The sequence below is a fragment of the Thermobia domestica genome, chromosome 6, assembly GCF_964235325.1.
Source record: "Thermobia domestica chromosome 6, izTheDome1.hap1.1, whole genome shotgun sequence".
Lineage (NCBI taxonomy): Eukaryota > Metazoa > Arthropoda > Insecta > Zygentoma > Lepismatidae > Thermobia > Thermobia domestica.
In genome coordinates, this window is record NC_137459.1 from 93,773,810 (window position 1) to 93,791,845 (window position 18,036).

At 35.5% G+C, this 18,036-nt stretch overlaps 1 protein-coding gene across 1 annotated transcript in view; it reads left to right on the forward strand.

Annotated features, from left to right (window-relative positions):
- The window catches only part of LOC145688093 (uncharacterized), a 76,059-nt gene extending 62,058 nt beyond the window's left edge, over positions 1-14,001 (forward strand). Inside the window, exons 8-10 of the mRNA XM_081761827.1 lie at positions 1,242-1,381; positions 3,759-3,909; positions 10,149-14,001. Coding sequence (XP_081617953.1) covers positions 1,242-1,381; positions 3,759-3,909; positions 10,149-11,203 — 1,346 coding nt within the window. The 3' untranslated portion in view covers positions 11,204-14,001. The remainder of the gene's footprint in view (positions 1-1,241; positions 1,382-3,758; positions 3,910-10,148) is intronic.
- Positions 14,002-18,036: the final 4,035 nt, after the last annotated feature.

Genomic DNA, 18,036 nt, shown 5'->3' on the forward strand with positions numbered 1-18,036 from the left:
ATCTAAAACGTTTGCAAAAGTATGAAACTCATACCTGTTATGGTATGGGGCCTCCTTTTGCGTCCAAAACAGCTTGAATCCGACGGGGAATGGACATATACAGCTCCTGAATCGTGGTGTGTGGCATTTTGCACCATTGTTCCTCCAAAACATGCTCCAGTTCCTTAAGGAATGCTGGTGGAGGGTAATGAGACCGAACACGCCTTTCTAACCCAGACCACAATGGCGTTCAGATCTGGTGATTGTGGAACCCAGGGGAGGTGTGATAGCTCCTGGTCATGCTCCTCAAACCATGATTTCGCCGTTTTTGCAGCGTGACAGGGTGCCAAATCATCTTGGTAGATGCCATCACCATCAGGGAACAATATTTGGGCCATGGGTAGAACCTGGTCCCCCAAAATGGCCTCATACGCCTTAGCATTCATCATTCCATGCAGGGCTATGACGGGACCTGCGGAAAACTACGATATCACTGCCCATACTGTAACAAAACCACCCCCATGCTTTACAGTTGGGAGCAGACAGTCCGTATCATATATCTGCGACGGTGTTCTCCATACGTAAACATGACCGGTTGTTGGAAACAAGGTGAAGGTGGATTCATCGGACCACATTACGTGTTTCCACTGCTCATGAGTCCACGCCTTGTGGTCCTTGCACCACTGGATACGCCTCTTCGCATTTACTGCTGTGACCAGGGGTTTGGCGAAAGCGGCCCTGCCATGAATTTTCATTTTATGAAGTTCCCGTCGTGCTGTTTTCGATGAAACCGGGTTCTGTAGGCCGGATTTGAGTTCAGACGTAATTTTCATTGCAGTGGTCTTCTTTTTAGCTGCTACAATCCGTTTTAATGCCCTCCGGTCCCTATCTGACAGGATTGTCTTTTGACCACTGTTGGTCTTTGCAGACGTCGTTTGCCCATGAATTGTGTATGCCCTCGTGGCATTGGACAGTGTCTTTCGATACCCCCACTGTTACCACTGAAGCTCCAACCAGACGGGCACCAACGATCATGCCTCTTTGGAAGTTTGATTGAATGGGGTTCGATGGGGACCTCAGCGACGTGACTGTGTGTTCCCGTCACTATAAGGTTTTGGATACATTACTTTTAGAAACATGATAATTAAAGAGTTTCAACTGTTCTGAATGTAGTTATTTATATATTTAGTTTTTGTGTATATAGTTACGTTTACTTTTTTTTTTTTTTTTTTTTTTTTTTTTAATCTTCGGATTATTCATAGGTATTTTGAAGGCTGTTCATGGAGGACAACCATATGAATTCAATAGAATAACTAAAGATGTCGTCGCATTCTATGCTGCAGATTTTCCAGAATTAGTAGAGAAGCTGCAATTAGATCTTCATGAGCCGCCTATTTCACAGGTACGTTCTTAGTTTTCTATTATAGCATAAATCTTTGGGAGTTCCATGACGGATGGGAAGTTAATACGTAATCAAACATAATTATAGATTACCTTAATTTATGGAAATGTTGAAGGCGTTTCGTAAATATGCGTACACCGCCAAGATATTGACCGTAATTGCTTACCACCCGTACTAGATTCGATGAGTTCAGAAACACTTTGTACAATACAGTAACTTACACAACACTCTGTTTTGTACTTCTCTTTTCTATGTGGTAAACGATTTCAGTATTGCTAACCTGTTTGTGGACTCGTATAAATTTACTTTATGTTTTATTAAAGCAATTTAGTAATATTTGTAGGAATGATTTCGAATACAACCTTAACCGCTGAGTGAATGCCCTCTATTTTTATCATTGGCTAATAAGAACCTATTCGTACCTTAAATAGGTAATTAGTTAATATGCAGATTTTGTTCCACCATTCCGAAGAATGAGTTCAATATCATAAATCAGTTTCCGACAAAACTCAAGAGTGCAAAACATCGTCGTCGACAACATTAAAAAGATATTTCCCGTCTCCCTCTCTCTATAAATCCACTTACTGAATTACTTGTTTATTCATCAACAGATTCAAAACAGCTGGATCTGAGAACTTGAAACTTTGTACAAATGTCCCTTAGACTCTAGGCTGTTGCTAAGACAGAGTTTTCTCGAATTTCGGCCCGTAATAGGACCTTGAACCCTTCCTTCTTTTTCACTAGACATACGATACTGCTAGGTGTAAGAATTTGAAAAAAATGTTCTTCTTAGACTTTAGTTGTGAAGGTTGAGGTTTAGGAAACTTTTCGCTCTCTAAAGGGGAAAGAAGTAAACATAAAACACTTTTTCCTTCGTTCACCGAAAGTTTGGGACTAGGAACTTACAATACTGCAGAGATTTGCTTCATGAGCTGCTGGGTATGCATAAGACGAGCTTGCACACAATTCGACCCTGCAGAAGAAAAGAGTGAGAACGTTTTGCCACCTTTGATTTCGTCTTTAAAAAAATAAAAAAAAAATCAGTCATAAGAAATGCAATCCTCACTATAAAGTGAAAACATATCAGTCTGTGAAGAGTGCTAGTATGCAAACTCCAAAACATTTAAGAAGCGCAGGACGCCTCAGGCATGCTAATTTCCAATATTTCACAGTCAAATTAATAGTTATCGCTACCGCTCAGGCATTCGCAAACGAGCCGAAGGATTGGGGGAACAACTAGTTTTATATAAATGTTCTCAGGCTTTTGGCTACGGGATTTTTTTTTGTAACATTTATCACCTGAGAGAATAGAAAGGAGGCATATATATATATATATATATATATATATATATATATATATATATATATATATATATATATATGTATGTATATGGGTGGGGGTGGAAACACTATTTGGCTAGGTTTTGAGACTAGGAAAAGGGAGAAGCGACTTTTGGAAAATTCATTTTTGTAGTTGAGAATTTTCAGTGACAATTTCCACTAAATGGGGATATTGCAATATCGGATGCAAGGAACGCGATTTAACTTGGTCACAACTTTGACAAAACTTATTTCAGGGTACATATGGAAGAAAAGCAGCTTGGGAGATGAAAATGGGCCAAAGATTTTATCTAACGATTGTATTTATTTGGGCAAATCCATTGCTCCACGGTGCGAGAAAACTAGCTGATTTGGTCTTGATGTTCTGAGAAGTTATTTAAGATCGATTGTGTAAAGAGTTTTCGTTTAACCCAGTGTCGAACTTCCGTCGGCAAGCATCCAATATTTACAAGATCCATAATATATCTTTAAAATGTTTTTGATGTGTCATTCTTCTTGTGTGAAGAATTGCCATTTTTGCTAGTTTGTATATAAAATATGCGAATTTTCGTTTGTCAATGACTGTAGTGAGGGTTTTTTTTTTCCTTTTTTTTTTTCATTTATTCCCTGTTAGTAGGTATCAGATTTCCGTGTTGCGATCGATAAAAGTTAAGAGGACTCGTGTAATACATAATGTAGGTATTAGGCTAAAGCCGTAGAAATATTTAATACTTACGCAAAAGTCGAGTAACGTTTTCTGTTTAATTTTTTTATATATATATTTTTCTTTCTTTATTGTTTAAATTCATAATCTTATACTCTCTTGAAAATACATCGTGGTGGAGAACACAATTTAAATCTTGTTCATAGTACTACCTCCGTTCAGTACATCACTACCCCATTTATATGCTTAACGTTGCACTCAATTCGGTTGTACCGTTACGAATACATTGAAGTTTCCTGAAGGTGAGGTAGCGGGATGTATGTTTTTTGTCAATCGCTTGTTTATTTGTGTAAAGTGCGAATTGTTTAACTTTATTTTCTATTTTATTTGTAGTGTGTCCAATGGGTGGAAGATGCAAAGTTAAACCAGCTTCGTAGAGAGGGTATTAGGTATGCCCGAATTCAGCTCTGTGACAATGACATTTACTTCTTACCACGAAATATCATTCACCAGTTCCGCACAGTTACTGCAGTTACAAGTATCGGTAGGTATAACTTCTCAATCTTTTTATTTTACTTTCGTTTGCTTTACTCAACTTAAATGTACAAGGATGATTCAGATGGAAACCTTACTGAAAAATTGAACATACCTCATTTTTCAACATGGTCAAGATTGACGTGCAATGCATGTATTCCAGCGTTTAGCAAATTCGTGAACACCTCGTGAGAAAAATTGTGTTTTAGTTGTGATTGTAGCAGGGTTGGCTGGTTTAAACCAAAAAATCAAAAAATGTTCGCAAAAGTGTAAGTGTTTGTAAAATCTTGATGAACACACATTTGTGAGTTATCACGTTTCACTCCCGTATATTATTCGTATTATATTCAGACCTAAATTCCCCATTCATTACTCAAAAAGGTTATACTACAAAAGCAACTTTTTTTAAAAAAGTATATAAATGTTTATTTTGTGATTTTTTTGTAGTTGTTATTATTGTTATGTAATTGCAATCGAAGAAAAATTCTAAATATTGTTTCGTTTCAGTGTTTACTATTGATAAAATACATCGATAATGGCGTACTTTTTTTGTGTGTGGGGGGGGGGGTCATACAGACCCCACGAGAAACATTTAGTGAAATAAGTATCTTTGGTATCTATTTATGTATAAATTAGTCGGAGCCAAAGTGGACTCAAATAATTCGTATCTTTATTCACTTTTCTTATTGATATGTAGATTAAGTCGGTATATTTCTTTAATTTGGACCAATAAAAGTCGTTGTTAACTAACTTGAACTAAATTAGTTCTTCCGTACTCCGTAGTACTTTGAAATTGTTCATATGTAATTCTGTGTAATGGTTTCACTTGTGCAACTGTTTATCTTTTTGTCCTTCTGAAATGACTCGTGACAGTTATATTAAGAAGCATGTAAAGATCAGTGCAACGTATTTTTTATCAGGATTCCTTCGTGAGTGAGTCGGGAGACGTATCGCATTTGTGGCCAATTAGTCCTGGTTCCGAGTTCAAATGGAGGACAATTTCTGTCGGATGTAACTCGAGGAGCGGTTTTTATTCCGCTTTAAGCTTATGTGACCCCTTCCAGCATAACCCGGTTGTTGCATAATAACATCAAGGCAAAACAAACTTATTTCTGTCCATATATGATATGAATATATAGAACAAATTATTTAAACCATAAAAACCAGGTTTAAACCAAAAAAACCTGGTTTAAACCAAAAAAAAAAACGTTTTTTTTTGTTTTTTTTAATAAAAACCATGGTTTTTGCTAACCCTGGATTGTAGTCACTCCGCGGTTTTCATGTTTTCATCGCTTCGAAAATGCTTGCCGTTTTGAGCGGTCCGAAAACATGAAAACTACTGGGGGCTGAATCTGGAAAGTAGGGCGGGTGTGTGAGATATTCAAAATTAATATCGTAGATTCTGGATACGGTTAAACGGGCAATATAAGGTCCCACGTTCTCATGAAACAACAAAACCTATCCAGTCAGAAGTCCTCGGTGTTTATTCCTGATGGAAGGGTGAAGATGGTCTTGAAACAGATCTAGATACAAAGCACTAATCACTGTTTCCCCTTTTCCGTGTAATGTTGCAAAATCAACCTATTTTCACATTAGAAGAGAGTTTAGCATGATTTTTCCTGTTCATGATTATGTGCGGAATTTTTGGGAGTTCGTCGAAGAGCAGTGACGGCATTTCTTGCTCACCCTTTGTTTCAGATTGTAGATAGTCGAACCAAAATTCATCTCTTGCAATAATTCAGATTCCATTGTGGCAGTTTCTTCATTTGTTACCATTCTGTGTGCATGGCACGATCGCAGGACGCTTACAGAAGTTACGTCACTTTTAACTTTCTATACGGTAACTCAAAAGTTCTTGCCGTTTCGACGTGCCATTAATCATGCGTTGACAGAGAGGAAATGAAATTACGCATGTGCCTGCCAAGCGATCGGGAGTTAGTTTGACCACCGACCTTCAGTAATACAGGCACGTTGCGCATACACAGCAGTTATAGCTCGTCCTGTGTCGAAGAGAAATGGAAGTATCGAAGCAGCTAATTCACATGTGTTTATTGTATGACGTTGAAGTGGGCTTGTAAGCTGCCACATCCAGTCGCTGCATATACCAGGCATTTGGTGAAAACATCGTGAACGAACGCACCACCAGGCATTGGTTCCAGAAATTCTGTTCAGAAGATGTTAGCCTTTCGGATGAATCTCGCTGTGGACGACCACATGTGTTGGATACGAGGCCCTGAAAGCAGCCATCGAGGAGGACAGGGTCAAACGTGTAATGAACTTGCTGAAAGGTTCCACGTTTCCGCTGAAACAGTCAGATTGCACCTGCCTGGTATAGAGAAGTCACAGAAGTTAAGCAAGTATGTACCCTACACATTGTAGGCAACCAACAAGTAACAGCGTGTTTGTCCTTGTTCACTGAACAAACCCATTTTTGATCGCTGATGACGAAAGGTGAGTTCTCTATGACACTCCCATGCGTATCAGACATTGATTGTCTCCACGCGACCCTGTTCATCACACCTCAAGACCACCTCTGCACCCACGAAAGGTTATGCTCTCCGTATGGTGGAACTGTCAGCAAGTGGTGCATTACGAGCTGCTTTCACCTGGTCAGACAATCACTGTTGACCTCTACTCTCAGTAGTTGCAAAGGTGCACCGTGCATTGCGGCTGAAGGAACCAATTAGTGATTCGTAAGGGAGTACTGTCCTTACAAAACAATACCAAGCCACATGTGACAAAGAGGCCCCGGGAGACCCTTCGGCTTGGCTGGAAGACATTGATATGCACCATATTCACCGAACCTTGTGCCAACAGATTACCACTTGTTTCATTCCCCCGAGAACACCTCCGTGGGAGATCCTTCGCAAATGAGGAAGAGTTGCGGAACGCACTCACGGACTTCTTTTCATTTACGACCGCCGAGTTCTGTGATCAGAGTATTGTGCAGCTGCAGGAACATTGACGAAGGGTGTTGGATTCTGATAGAGATTGCTTCGAAACCTAAAGGTATCCACTGCATTGCTGTTTGTTTATAATTGCTCTAGAACGGCAAGAACATTATTGGTTACCTTGTACACTCACTTGTAGGCATGGTATGTGGTTACGCAAAAATCGCTGGAGTGTACTTTCATCCTGCAGTGAATTCCAGTTTGTTTAACACTTACACTTAAAAAAAAAGAAAAATCACAGATCACTGTTCTAACACGGTGCATACCATCAGAGACGGCCATCTGCTGGTCATTCTTCTAACAAAAACGATTATCTGTGCAGATCAGTCGCACAACTTTTTGGAATTCTTATCGTACTCTTTAAGGTTTTCATTTGAGCCTCCCTGTCATAAAACCTTCGAATACTGATAAGTGCTTCTTGACATTGATTTACGCTAAAGTTTAGTAGACATTATTTCGTTGTTAATTCTGGTAACAAAATTTTGGACATAAAGTTTTTTTTTTTTTTTTTTTTTTTTTTTTTTTTTTTTTTTTTTTTTTTTTTTTAGTAATTAATCATAAAATTAATGTTCTTATTTCTAACTTAATTTTATAAAGAACTAGTATCATAGATATCTTTACACAAAACTGGTTAAAGTTGTTTAACAGGTTTGAGGTAAAGGGATTGTGCGTGTGAAGTTTAAAGTTATGTTAAAGAACAACGTTTAAATGTATAATGATAGAACTCCGAGAGTTTTGATCAGACTATGTTTATATCTTATTTGTAGATCTAATATGTTACTTAAAACAGGCAGTGATAAATGTTATAAAGGATCGAAAGGTAGACTTTTTCCTTGGTAGAAAAGACAAGCACAAATTTGCAGGTAGTTTTTACTATCTCGTAAGTGTACATTGGGGCTGCAGTAGTTCGGGTCCCACGTAAAACTCGAGGTGGTCGTATATGCATCGTCAGTCCTGAAAAGGACTCATAACTTCAAGTAAACAGAACAGATCTTTTAATACTTTAACGTAACATTTGTTTGGCATTGATACTTACCGTAACACTCGTGTTCAACATACAATCAATTATGGTCCATCAAAATTTCAATGAATTTTGCAGCAAAACATATTGTAATTTTTACATTTCGAGTTATTCAAAGGGTTCTAAAAAGATGTACGTTTGTTGGTTGGTAAAATAAGTACAATGTCTGTGTATAATACTGAAAAGCAAGAAAAACGACACTTTTCTACTCTGATTGTGCATTACACGAAGTACATTTTACAACAACTGTTTTTATGCAAGAAACAATTAATGTACACTCTTCACTTGCATGTATGAAACTGGACAGAAGTCTTTCGTACTTATAATTGGCCGGATATGTCAAGAGAAGCGGCAAAGAACAGAATAAAAAAATAATTAAATGAAAATGAACAAACAAACGGCTACCACTCGACCGATGTAATATACACAAGTCATAACATGCCTCACGTAAGCAGCGTAGACCGACGTAAACTTCATCCAGATAAGGAATTATCGCAATTGTAGGTGCGTTTCCAAATAAAGGACAATAAACGTGCTCCCGCATAGTAGTTAAAATAAGTTTTAGTAGGTATAGATGATCCAAAAATAAAACGTTGAATGATCAGAATTGATCGCGTCTCTGTCAAGCGAGTTTTATAGTATTTTAACTGAAGAATATGTAAAAATTAAATCCAAAGTACTATGTACGAGGGAAAATCAGAAACTAATGTTACAAGTCCGATATTTCTAAAGTTTCATACGTGGAGTTAGCAACTGTGCAGAGTTTCAGCTACCCGTTACCTACAGCGCTATTTGTAGGTAAACACAAATCGACAGTACTTTACAACTACCTCGTATGTTTAAAAGAAAAAAAAAACTTTACATAAAAAGAAAAAAAGTCTGAAAAAGTTGAAGATTAGTTAAAAGTCGCTGACTTTCAACTAATCTTCAACTTTTTCAACTTTTTTTTTTCTTCTGTAAAATTGTGTTTTGTTCTCGAGATAACGAGGTAGCTGCAAAGTACCGTCGAAATGGCGACTGGTTTGGAAGTCCACTTGTATTTGATTTCTGTAGGCGAAACATGTAACCGCAGCTGGTAGAGGTTTACGAAGAGACTGTAATGTCTCGTCAGCAGGTCGCAGAATAGTGTCGAAAGTTTGTGGCTGATAGAGAAAACGTCACCGACGAGGAGCGCAGTAGCCGACCCAGTACGGCATCAAAAGATATGAACATAGCTCGTGTGGAAGAGCTGATTCACTACAACAGAAGGATCATGTTACGGCATCTGAACACCTAGGAGGCCGTCGCTTCGCTTCAAACGAGGAGATGAAACACTTCGTGAGAACGTGAGTGAACACATAAGGACAGAATTTTCACCAGGAGGGAATCTTCAAATTCATCCCACGATGCGACAGGTGCCTCAGCCGATATGGAGGCTATGCCGAAAAATAACCTAATGTATTTATTGTCTGTTGGCTGTATTGGTTGTATGAAATAATATATACACGTTTCACTGCAGGATTTGTAACCTTATTTTCTGATCACCCCTCGTAATATAGTATGTAAACGGTACTAATTTCGTTATTTGTTATGTTACGCAAAAATATCTTTCCAAATACCCTTATGGTTTAATTACATCTCAGAAGTAGCAGCAACAAGATTGTCGATAATCGCCCAACATTTTATTTATTTCATATACACTGTAAATGCATTTTGCGTGCACTACACTTCTTTATTATCGTCATCTTTGCAACATTTTCTCATTACCTTGAACAATAGTGTGTAAGGTCTATTTTCACCTAAGGCGTTTTAGTTTCAGAGAGAATAGTAATTTAAATTACTTCGATGTGAGAGCAACAAAGAAAAATACATCTTTGCCCAACTCTTGTTCAGTGGGTGTACTAGTTTGATTTGGTACGGGTATGGACCAATTCAGTTACCTAGAAATCTAACTCGATTCCTTGGAAGTACATACGGTTCGGATCGTAAGTTAACCTGTAGGTCCGTCTCATATATCCTTGCTGCTGAAAGTGATACTATAACTTCCAGTTCAACCAGTCACTGAATCGTAAAAAAAATGAGTACATTTTAATCCCCTTTCCTCCGTGGAGAATTGTGTGCATGTCTGTGGAATCATTGTGTTGGCCACATGTTAATTACTGCTACGTAACTTAAATATTTATCTGTAAGTTGAGTATATTCTGTAGAACAGAAACCAACTTAACTGTATTTCTAAATAGTCGGATTTTGATAGGTAAAATTGGTTGCATTCAATTGTTTCTCCTTTTGTATTTGCAGCCTGGCATGTTCGTCTGAAGCAGTATTACCCAGAACTCTTGAGCGCTTTAGAAGAGAAAGAAGCTGCAATTTCCAAGCAACCCAAGGAGGAGAAAGCAGTAGAGAAAACAGTAGAAGATTCGCTGTCGAAAGAGCGCAAAGATGAAGCTCGTAGTGGTAAACACAAGAAGGACAAAGATAGGAAAAGACAAGATGATAGGAGAGCTTCAAAAGATGAGAACCGTCACAGGAAAGAGCATAAAGAGTCAAAATCAAAGAACGACCAGAAACCACGAAAGCGAGAAAGAGACGAATCCGAGAGTGATACAAAAGATAAGGAGAAAGAAAGAAAGAAAATGAAAATGAGCAAATCCGAAAGCAGTCGAGACAATGATTCTAAGAAGAGTGAAGATGGAAGTCATAAAAGAAGAGAAAGAGACGAACCTGATAGGAAAAAGGATGAGAAAAAGGTGAAAATCGATGAAGCGGAAGGTGAAGCTAAAGAAAAGAAGGAGAGCCACGACTCAGCAGACGCTGGAATCAAGAAAGAACACAAGCATGACAAAGAAAAGAAACACGAAAAAACCCCGAAACGAGAGGGTGGATCTAGCACAAGTGACAGTTCCAAGTTCTCGCCTGTGAAAAGAGAAAACACTGGAGATGCAAATTCAAGGCAACAGAGTACTCATTTTACTACCCCCACAAAAGGTCATATCAGTTTCAATGATGCAAGTAACAAAATTGTCACACAGTCTCCAGTTAAAGTGGAACCGTGTTCATCATCAGAGGCAAGTAAAATACCGATATCTGTGAAAAAGGAAACTTCAATTGATTCAGCAACTAAGGTAACAGCAGCGATTGTGAAGAAGGAATGGTGTAGTAGTGAGAAGGAAGACAGTGAGAAATCATCAGTGGCTGAAATTAAGAAAGAAAGTCCGAGTAAATCGGATTCATCAAAAGTCTCTGTTCAATCAAGAATTCAAACACCGCCCGCTACAGTTGATATACTGGGTCAGATCATGTCGAGTATGACACCAGTAACGAGGCTGAAAGAAGAGCGTGAAGATTCCCTGTGAACAATTTCCTTAAAGTGAGATTGATTTTGGTAAGTCGTTAGGTCTTAGTGGTGTTCTCGAATCAACATCCAAAAGACTGTTTATAACTATTATCGTCCTGTAGGTGAACTGCAATTACTATACATCCTATCGTCCGTGACACGAAGATACTCTAGTTTTAAGATCTACAACCATTGAAGTTAGTTTCTTTTTGTAAGATAATTCGTTTTAACGTATTTTTTCATGGAGAAAAAATGGAATATTTAAGTTTTTGCGTGGATCATTTTTATTTTTTTGCATTGTTGCGTGAAATTGATACAAGAACCAAGTGAGTGGGACCATATTACCAGGACTTCAAAACTTTCGAAAGTATTAGTTGATTGCGGAAAATACTGTGCATGTAACGTCATTTTACCTATTGTTTATAACAATGTTGCAACGTAAAAAACGAAACAAGCACAGTTAAATTAATTTTTTTGTACATACATTCAGTACATACCTACATATATATATTTTGAGAAATACTATAGCACATATGTATATATTGTTTTGAGTTATATCTAAACAATTTCTTCTCAGATATTAATATTATTTTACTTTTGTTGATAAATTATTGCTTTTTTTCCTAAAAGAATTAAATATGTACACAAGTAATTGTAGTAATGGTATATGTTGGGAATGTTGTTTTATCTAGCTGCGCACCAGTCCTTCATTCACCGTTATCCTAAGTTGTAGCCTGTGTAGTCTGAAATTTTGGTTTTACTGTTATTTCATTTTCCAGACAAGGAGATTTACAGGTGTCAAAACATAACAGTTCACTTAGTAGTTGTGCTCTTTTTATTGTTTACAAGTACATACATTGAGAAAGTATGCGTAATTTTATTATTATTATTATTTTTTACTTTTCTCTAAATATTGAAAGCGTATGGGGTTTTGTCATTACGAAAAGTAAAAGTAGGTTTAAAAAAAAAAAAGAGAGAAAGAGAGAATCGGTAGAACAAATTCGTATTTATCCTAGTAAAATGTGGCTTTAGAAACAAAAATGATGTTATTCTTCTCTTCTCAAAAAACTAAAAATTTTAACTGATATTTGTAAGGTCACTAGTAAAAAATGTGTTTGTGGAGCTGGTTAAAAATAAACCAGATATTGACATTAGTATACCAATTTGGATCTACATAGAATTATCAATATCATGATTTTTATGCTAAGTCTTTATCAACTGTATTCTAAATATATATATATATATATATATATATATATATATATATATATATATAAAACCGTTAGTTTACTATTTTTGTAGGTGTGTGTTATATTCATTGCTAGTCAGCTGGTTTGGCGTAATTTTTATCATAGCTTCGTTACTGGTGAAAGGAGAGTATTGGCTGATAAACTGATTTGCAGTTGTATTAACCGGTTTCCGTTGAATCAACGCCAAAGACAAAATTTTGACGTGAACAGTTAATAGACTAATATGTGCTTGTATAAGATCCCGCAGTTTTGCTATACGTAAAACTTAAAAGAAAAAGAAACAAAAAAAAATCATTTTGAGTTACTTTTATTACCTCCAGTGATGGTTGTAACAGTATTTGAGATCACTCATTCTTAACGATTCATGTTAAGAGTAGTACGTTTGTTTATTTATTGTCATCTCTATTTGTTTACACAAGTTGTTTCGTTCTGTGTTTTAGTGTCTGTGTCAATATTGCGTTTCAAGAAAGTAAAATCTGTGTTAAATTCGTTTATTGTTAAATATTTCATCGTGGAATAGTTCCTTCCTTTCTATAAATTTTGGATCAAAGGTTTGCATCAATATTGTGTGTTTCTGTCGTAATTATTTTTTGTACATTGAAATGCAGAAGATAGGTCTATAAAATGTAATTGGAAGTAATGAAAATACGGTTAGTATAGATTTCTGCACGGGAAGTTAACATTTTCAAATTCGACTATGTTTCGAGACTTATTGAAGCAGTAGGTGATAATGCAGTGCCTTCTCAATCACTTTAGATATACAGGCGTGTAAAACCTTGTCTGGTAGACATCTTTAAATTGAATATTTCCGGATTTAAACTTCCCTTCTGATGGAGTCTATAAATTCCGATTGGATTGAGCTGTTTCACGTTGAACCATAATATAAAATGCTAATGCTCCAGTCGATAATGGTTCGTTGATGTGATTAACAAGGTTGAAGTATTGGACAAATTCTTGCGTAATACAGTTGTAGGACGTTAACATATTTCAGTACGGTAAAGTAATTTGTAAGAGAGATGTACAAAGCAACAAAGTACGTACACTGAAGAGTTAACAACGTGTTATTTCCAGATTTGCTTCAAAACAAATTCTCTATCATTGTAAATACATTGCTTACGAACATCATTTAATTTTTGCGAGAGAAGTTTGGTATAGTATGCTGCTAAAGTCTGTATTACAGATAAATCAGTTTCCTGTATGTCAAGACATGCCATGTTCTTTTATTTATTTCTTTTATGTACTTGGCACTTTGTAAATGTATCATTCTTGTCTCTGTAATTATTTATATTCGTATTCAGCCTTCACTTTCCCCTCTTGTTTTCAATGTATGTAACAAGTTGGAAATCTAATTAATTTCTCCTTGAGAGTTCTATTGCCTTTTTGTATATGCATGTGTGTGTGCTCAGCATTCTTGTAAATTAAAATTACAATTCTTCCATCGACTTTCTTTCTTAGTGTTCATTAATAATAATCCTTAGAACATCATATTTTCTGTTTCAGTTTATATTTTAAGGTATATTTATGTTTATTCTGAAATAGGATACCTTTCTTTTTTTTTTTTTTTTTATCAGAACAGCGTTGTTGTGTCCCCTGTACAAATGTTTTATAGTGAAGTTTTGTACATTTTTAAAAAGGAGTTTATTTATATTATAGAGAGAGAGCGAGAGAGTGTGTTATTTTCCTGTAAAATGTATATAATTTTATTTTGTATGTTCATTTTAGTTCCATATTCGTGTATTGGTGAAATTCTTTGTCTTTTTTGATTTTGTTCATTAGGTTGTGAAATAGTTACGCCAATAAAATGTTGCAATAGTTACAGATAGGATGCGAAATTTAGCCAACTTTAAAACATGAAGCTAGTGATTATGGAAAATAAATGAAGGACTGTACACCACATTGCAGATTGGTACAGTCTTCATTTCGTATAGCTTATATGAAAAGTGAATTTTATATATATAATTTAGAAAAAAGAAACTTAGGATTTTAGCAAGAAAGTGATTAATCGCCCCTAGTTCCAAGCATAGCAGTTAATTTCATACTAGAAGTGCATGGTTTACTAGTGGTTCTTACGTAAATGCCTGAAAATTTAAGATCTATAATCAATATTTTATCTGTGCACTCCAACATGCACAAGGTATTATTCAACAAAGGATGCGGTAAAAGAAAGAAAAATACTGTAAATTCCTCTACGTGATTAATCTTAACTGTGTTACTTTATCTTAAAATGTTTAGTTGCAGTAACAGTGGATGTGGAACCTGGATTTTTGTTATTGTTTGAAGTTTAGTATCCCGTTTCAGCACCGATGCTATGTGAAACGTAGACCTACAGTTCAAGGTGGGATTCGAACCCGGGAAGGAACTCAAGTTTGTAAATAACTATTTGTTATCCTTTCCTCAACTTTGAAATTCAATCTTCAGATTCACATCGCATATTATTTTCTTCCGTGTAAAGACAATGGGTAATGAAATCAACGATGATAATGACAGAATTGATTAAATGATGTAGAAATGTCCCAGGAGCACAGTACTCTACTACATACAGTATTTATCTACCACAAAGTATACATTGTGTGATTGTGGGTCTAGCACTGGGACTGAGACTTGTACTTCTCAGGTGAGCCACCCTGTGTAACGTGAATCATTACGGTTTTCAATTTTTCGAGCGATTGAATTGGAACTAGGGGGAAGGGAAAGGGACGTAGATCGCGAGATTCACTTCCAATCTTCATTCGTTAGCTTGGTAGAGATCCCTCCCAGTTTTTTTGTATTCATCAGGTGTTTGGTTTTTATACTTGTGTTATTTTGATTTAAGAATAAACTGTGTTTTTAATGTAGATCAAAAGAAGGCATCAAGTTTTGGATCCTGGAAACAAGTAATGGTGATAGTAATACGAATTTGTAAATATATTTTTTGAAAAAATACCTAAAATCACAATATGTATCAAGTAATTCTTTTTTATTTATTGCTTTAGACGCCTTCTTAATCACTTTATAACTCGTGGACCACGTTACAGTGTACACACATTCACATTTATTTAACATTTTATTTGCTCAGTGTTTGCAGGGTGCGCTGACTTAGAAATCTATGAATGGTTAACATGGTTATTTCTTTGTATCACACTGAAATCTGGACTTGTTCTTGTATTTTGTGACTCAATGAAAAATTAAATTAATTGTGTTAATGTGTAATGATTTGTGAGAAGTGTGACGTCACCCGCATGTTTTGGTAAATAATAAAGGTTTTCCACATGCAATGTGTTTAATGAAAGAACTGTTGTGCTTGACACCTTTAAAAAATAATTAAAATTTTGTTTTTGTTTCTTCTTTCAAAACGAGGAAATAGTATATTAACATTGCAAGCAGTGTGATGGTAAGATATATATTTATTTTACTTCTAAAATTTACTTACTTATATGATTACCAATTTAGAATTTCGAAAACCAATTATGGCTTTAGTTCAATCAGCAAAGGAATTGGTGCGCCTCTGCTATCATATTTGAAATGCAATTGATAGATATTTTCTTTGTTTAAAAGTAAGTAGCTCTAACCTTCTAGCAAGCATCACATCACATCAAGTTTATTTCTTTTCATATTTTTTAAGTCTTATAATAAATAGTTTTATTGTGTTATTTATTGTACACTTCTCATCTGCTTTAGTGCATTTCCTCAGACGGAGCACAATTAGTTTAATATATCTCATAATGTAGTAATGATTTAGAGCAAAATTGACTATATGTCAGCGTGTACCAAATTACGAACTATTAATGTGTATTCAGTGATTTTGCTCTTCGTGTAACTTCGCACATCATACTATCAAGAGTTCTAAAGCATTGTTGAGTATGGAATTTATTTACTGTATTAGTTTATCAGACATTACCTGGATGGCCTTGATTCTCGTAGCCATTAGTAGTGTTCCAAATATTTTTACAAGGGTGGTTGTTAGATTTGTAGTGAAAACTTATTAAGTTTATAGAAAGAAACTATTATTATTGCTACTGTAAAAGTAGATGTTTTATTATTTATCATTGTAAGAAATTATAAAAATGTCGAAACAATTACCTTATGAAATTTTAGCATGTACGCGATTTCAGATGCGAAGAAAGCAGTTTTGTTGGTCTGAATATCAAACCTTACGGCACACGACAGTCAGGTTCTAATGCGTGTGCGTGATTGCACGTATGTATATAGTTGATGTATGTGACTTGTGTGACTTGAGGGGGAGAAGAAAGGAAAACAAATTTGGTCAGGTTCCCGTGCTTCGCATTTTCAGGCAGTATTTAGTTTTTCTTTTAAGAAAGAAATAGAAACGACAGTTTATTAGTAATGTTCGTACTTAAATTTGTATAAAAGAACCGCTTCTGTGCGTTAGCGTAATAAAACAAAGTGTACTTCAAAAACGGGGATCGGTAAATGTGGAAATTCATTCTTTCCTTGGGTTGAATACGATACGACTAATATACCATTGAGCAAATTGAACGTCGATTTTTATTAATTAACTTCTTATCCATTTTTCCCCGACACTTTGTTTCTTTATATGAAACCATACTTGAGCATAGATTTGATTGTTACCCGATATGTGAATGTCTGTTTTGTCTTAATTGAAACTGTATTTCTTTGATTTATTTGTAATTCTGTTTAAAGTTTGTCAGAGAATCTACTACCATAAACTGATTTTCACATTAAAACAATTAATTTGCACCTATCTGAAGCTCCTCATATACGTTATTTTAACACCGAGAAAGCTAGAAACTATTTGCGGGAAAAAATGCGTAATTTATTGCTTGCAGTTTATTCAAATGACCATTTAAAGGAAAGTGAGAATTAGAAAATCTCGACTGTTTTCGTTGATATCAGAAGAGCTGAATATGAGTTTATAACGTACACTATTCTTTCAGTCATTGTATTTTGGAAGGAGATAATGTCTCTTATAATAAATGTTTACTCGCGTACTTAACTGACAATAGGATCAATTGGCAGTTGAATCGTGTACTTCATTGTAGCACCCAGAAAATCTAGAAGTCGGAACAACTTGCTGATAAATTCAGCAGTACTTCTCCTGAACATATAATATGTATATAGCTGTTACTTATGGGATGAAAGTGTACTTAATATCATAATACCTCGAATTTCAGTAGAAGCTAAGTAACATTATCAACTTTTGTGTAGTAAGACACGAAGAAAACCGAAGCTTTCTTGAGCGAGATTGTGTGGAACTTCTTCATTCTGACAAAACTGATTTCATGGAATAAGTCAAAAACCAATATGATGCAAAACAGTACATATTCAGAAATAACTTTCTCTTAGTTATCGTCAATTAACTTTCAACAAAAAATTTTTGTTTTCATTTTAAGTACAAGTCTCTGTGTGTATTTGTTTGTGTATGTGTGTGTGTGTGTGTGAATATATATATATATATATATATATATATATATATATATATATATTGTGCGTTAAATTGGTAGTGTTTTAAAGATATATTGCTGTTTTGGTAATTCAGACTTCTTAGTTTTTATAGCAGATGAATGAATGCTTGTCAAAAATTTAGTTACGGCAGTCCTTGGGGAGAAAAAGTTGAAATAACTGCATTTCATACATTGGAATA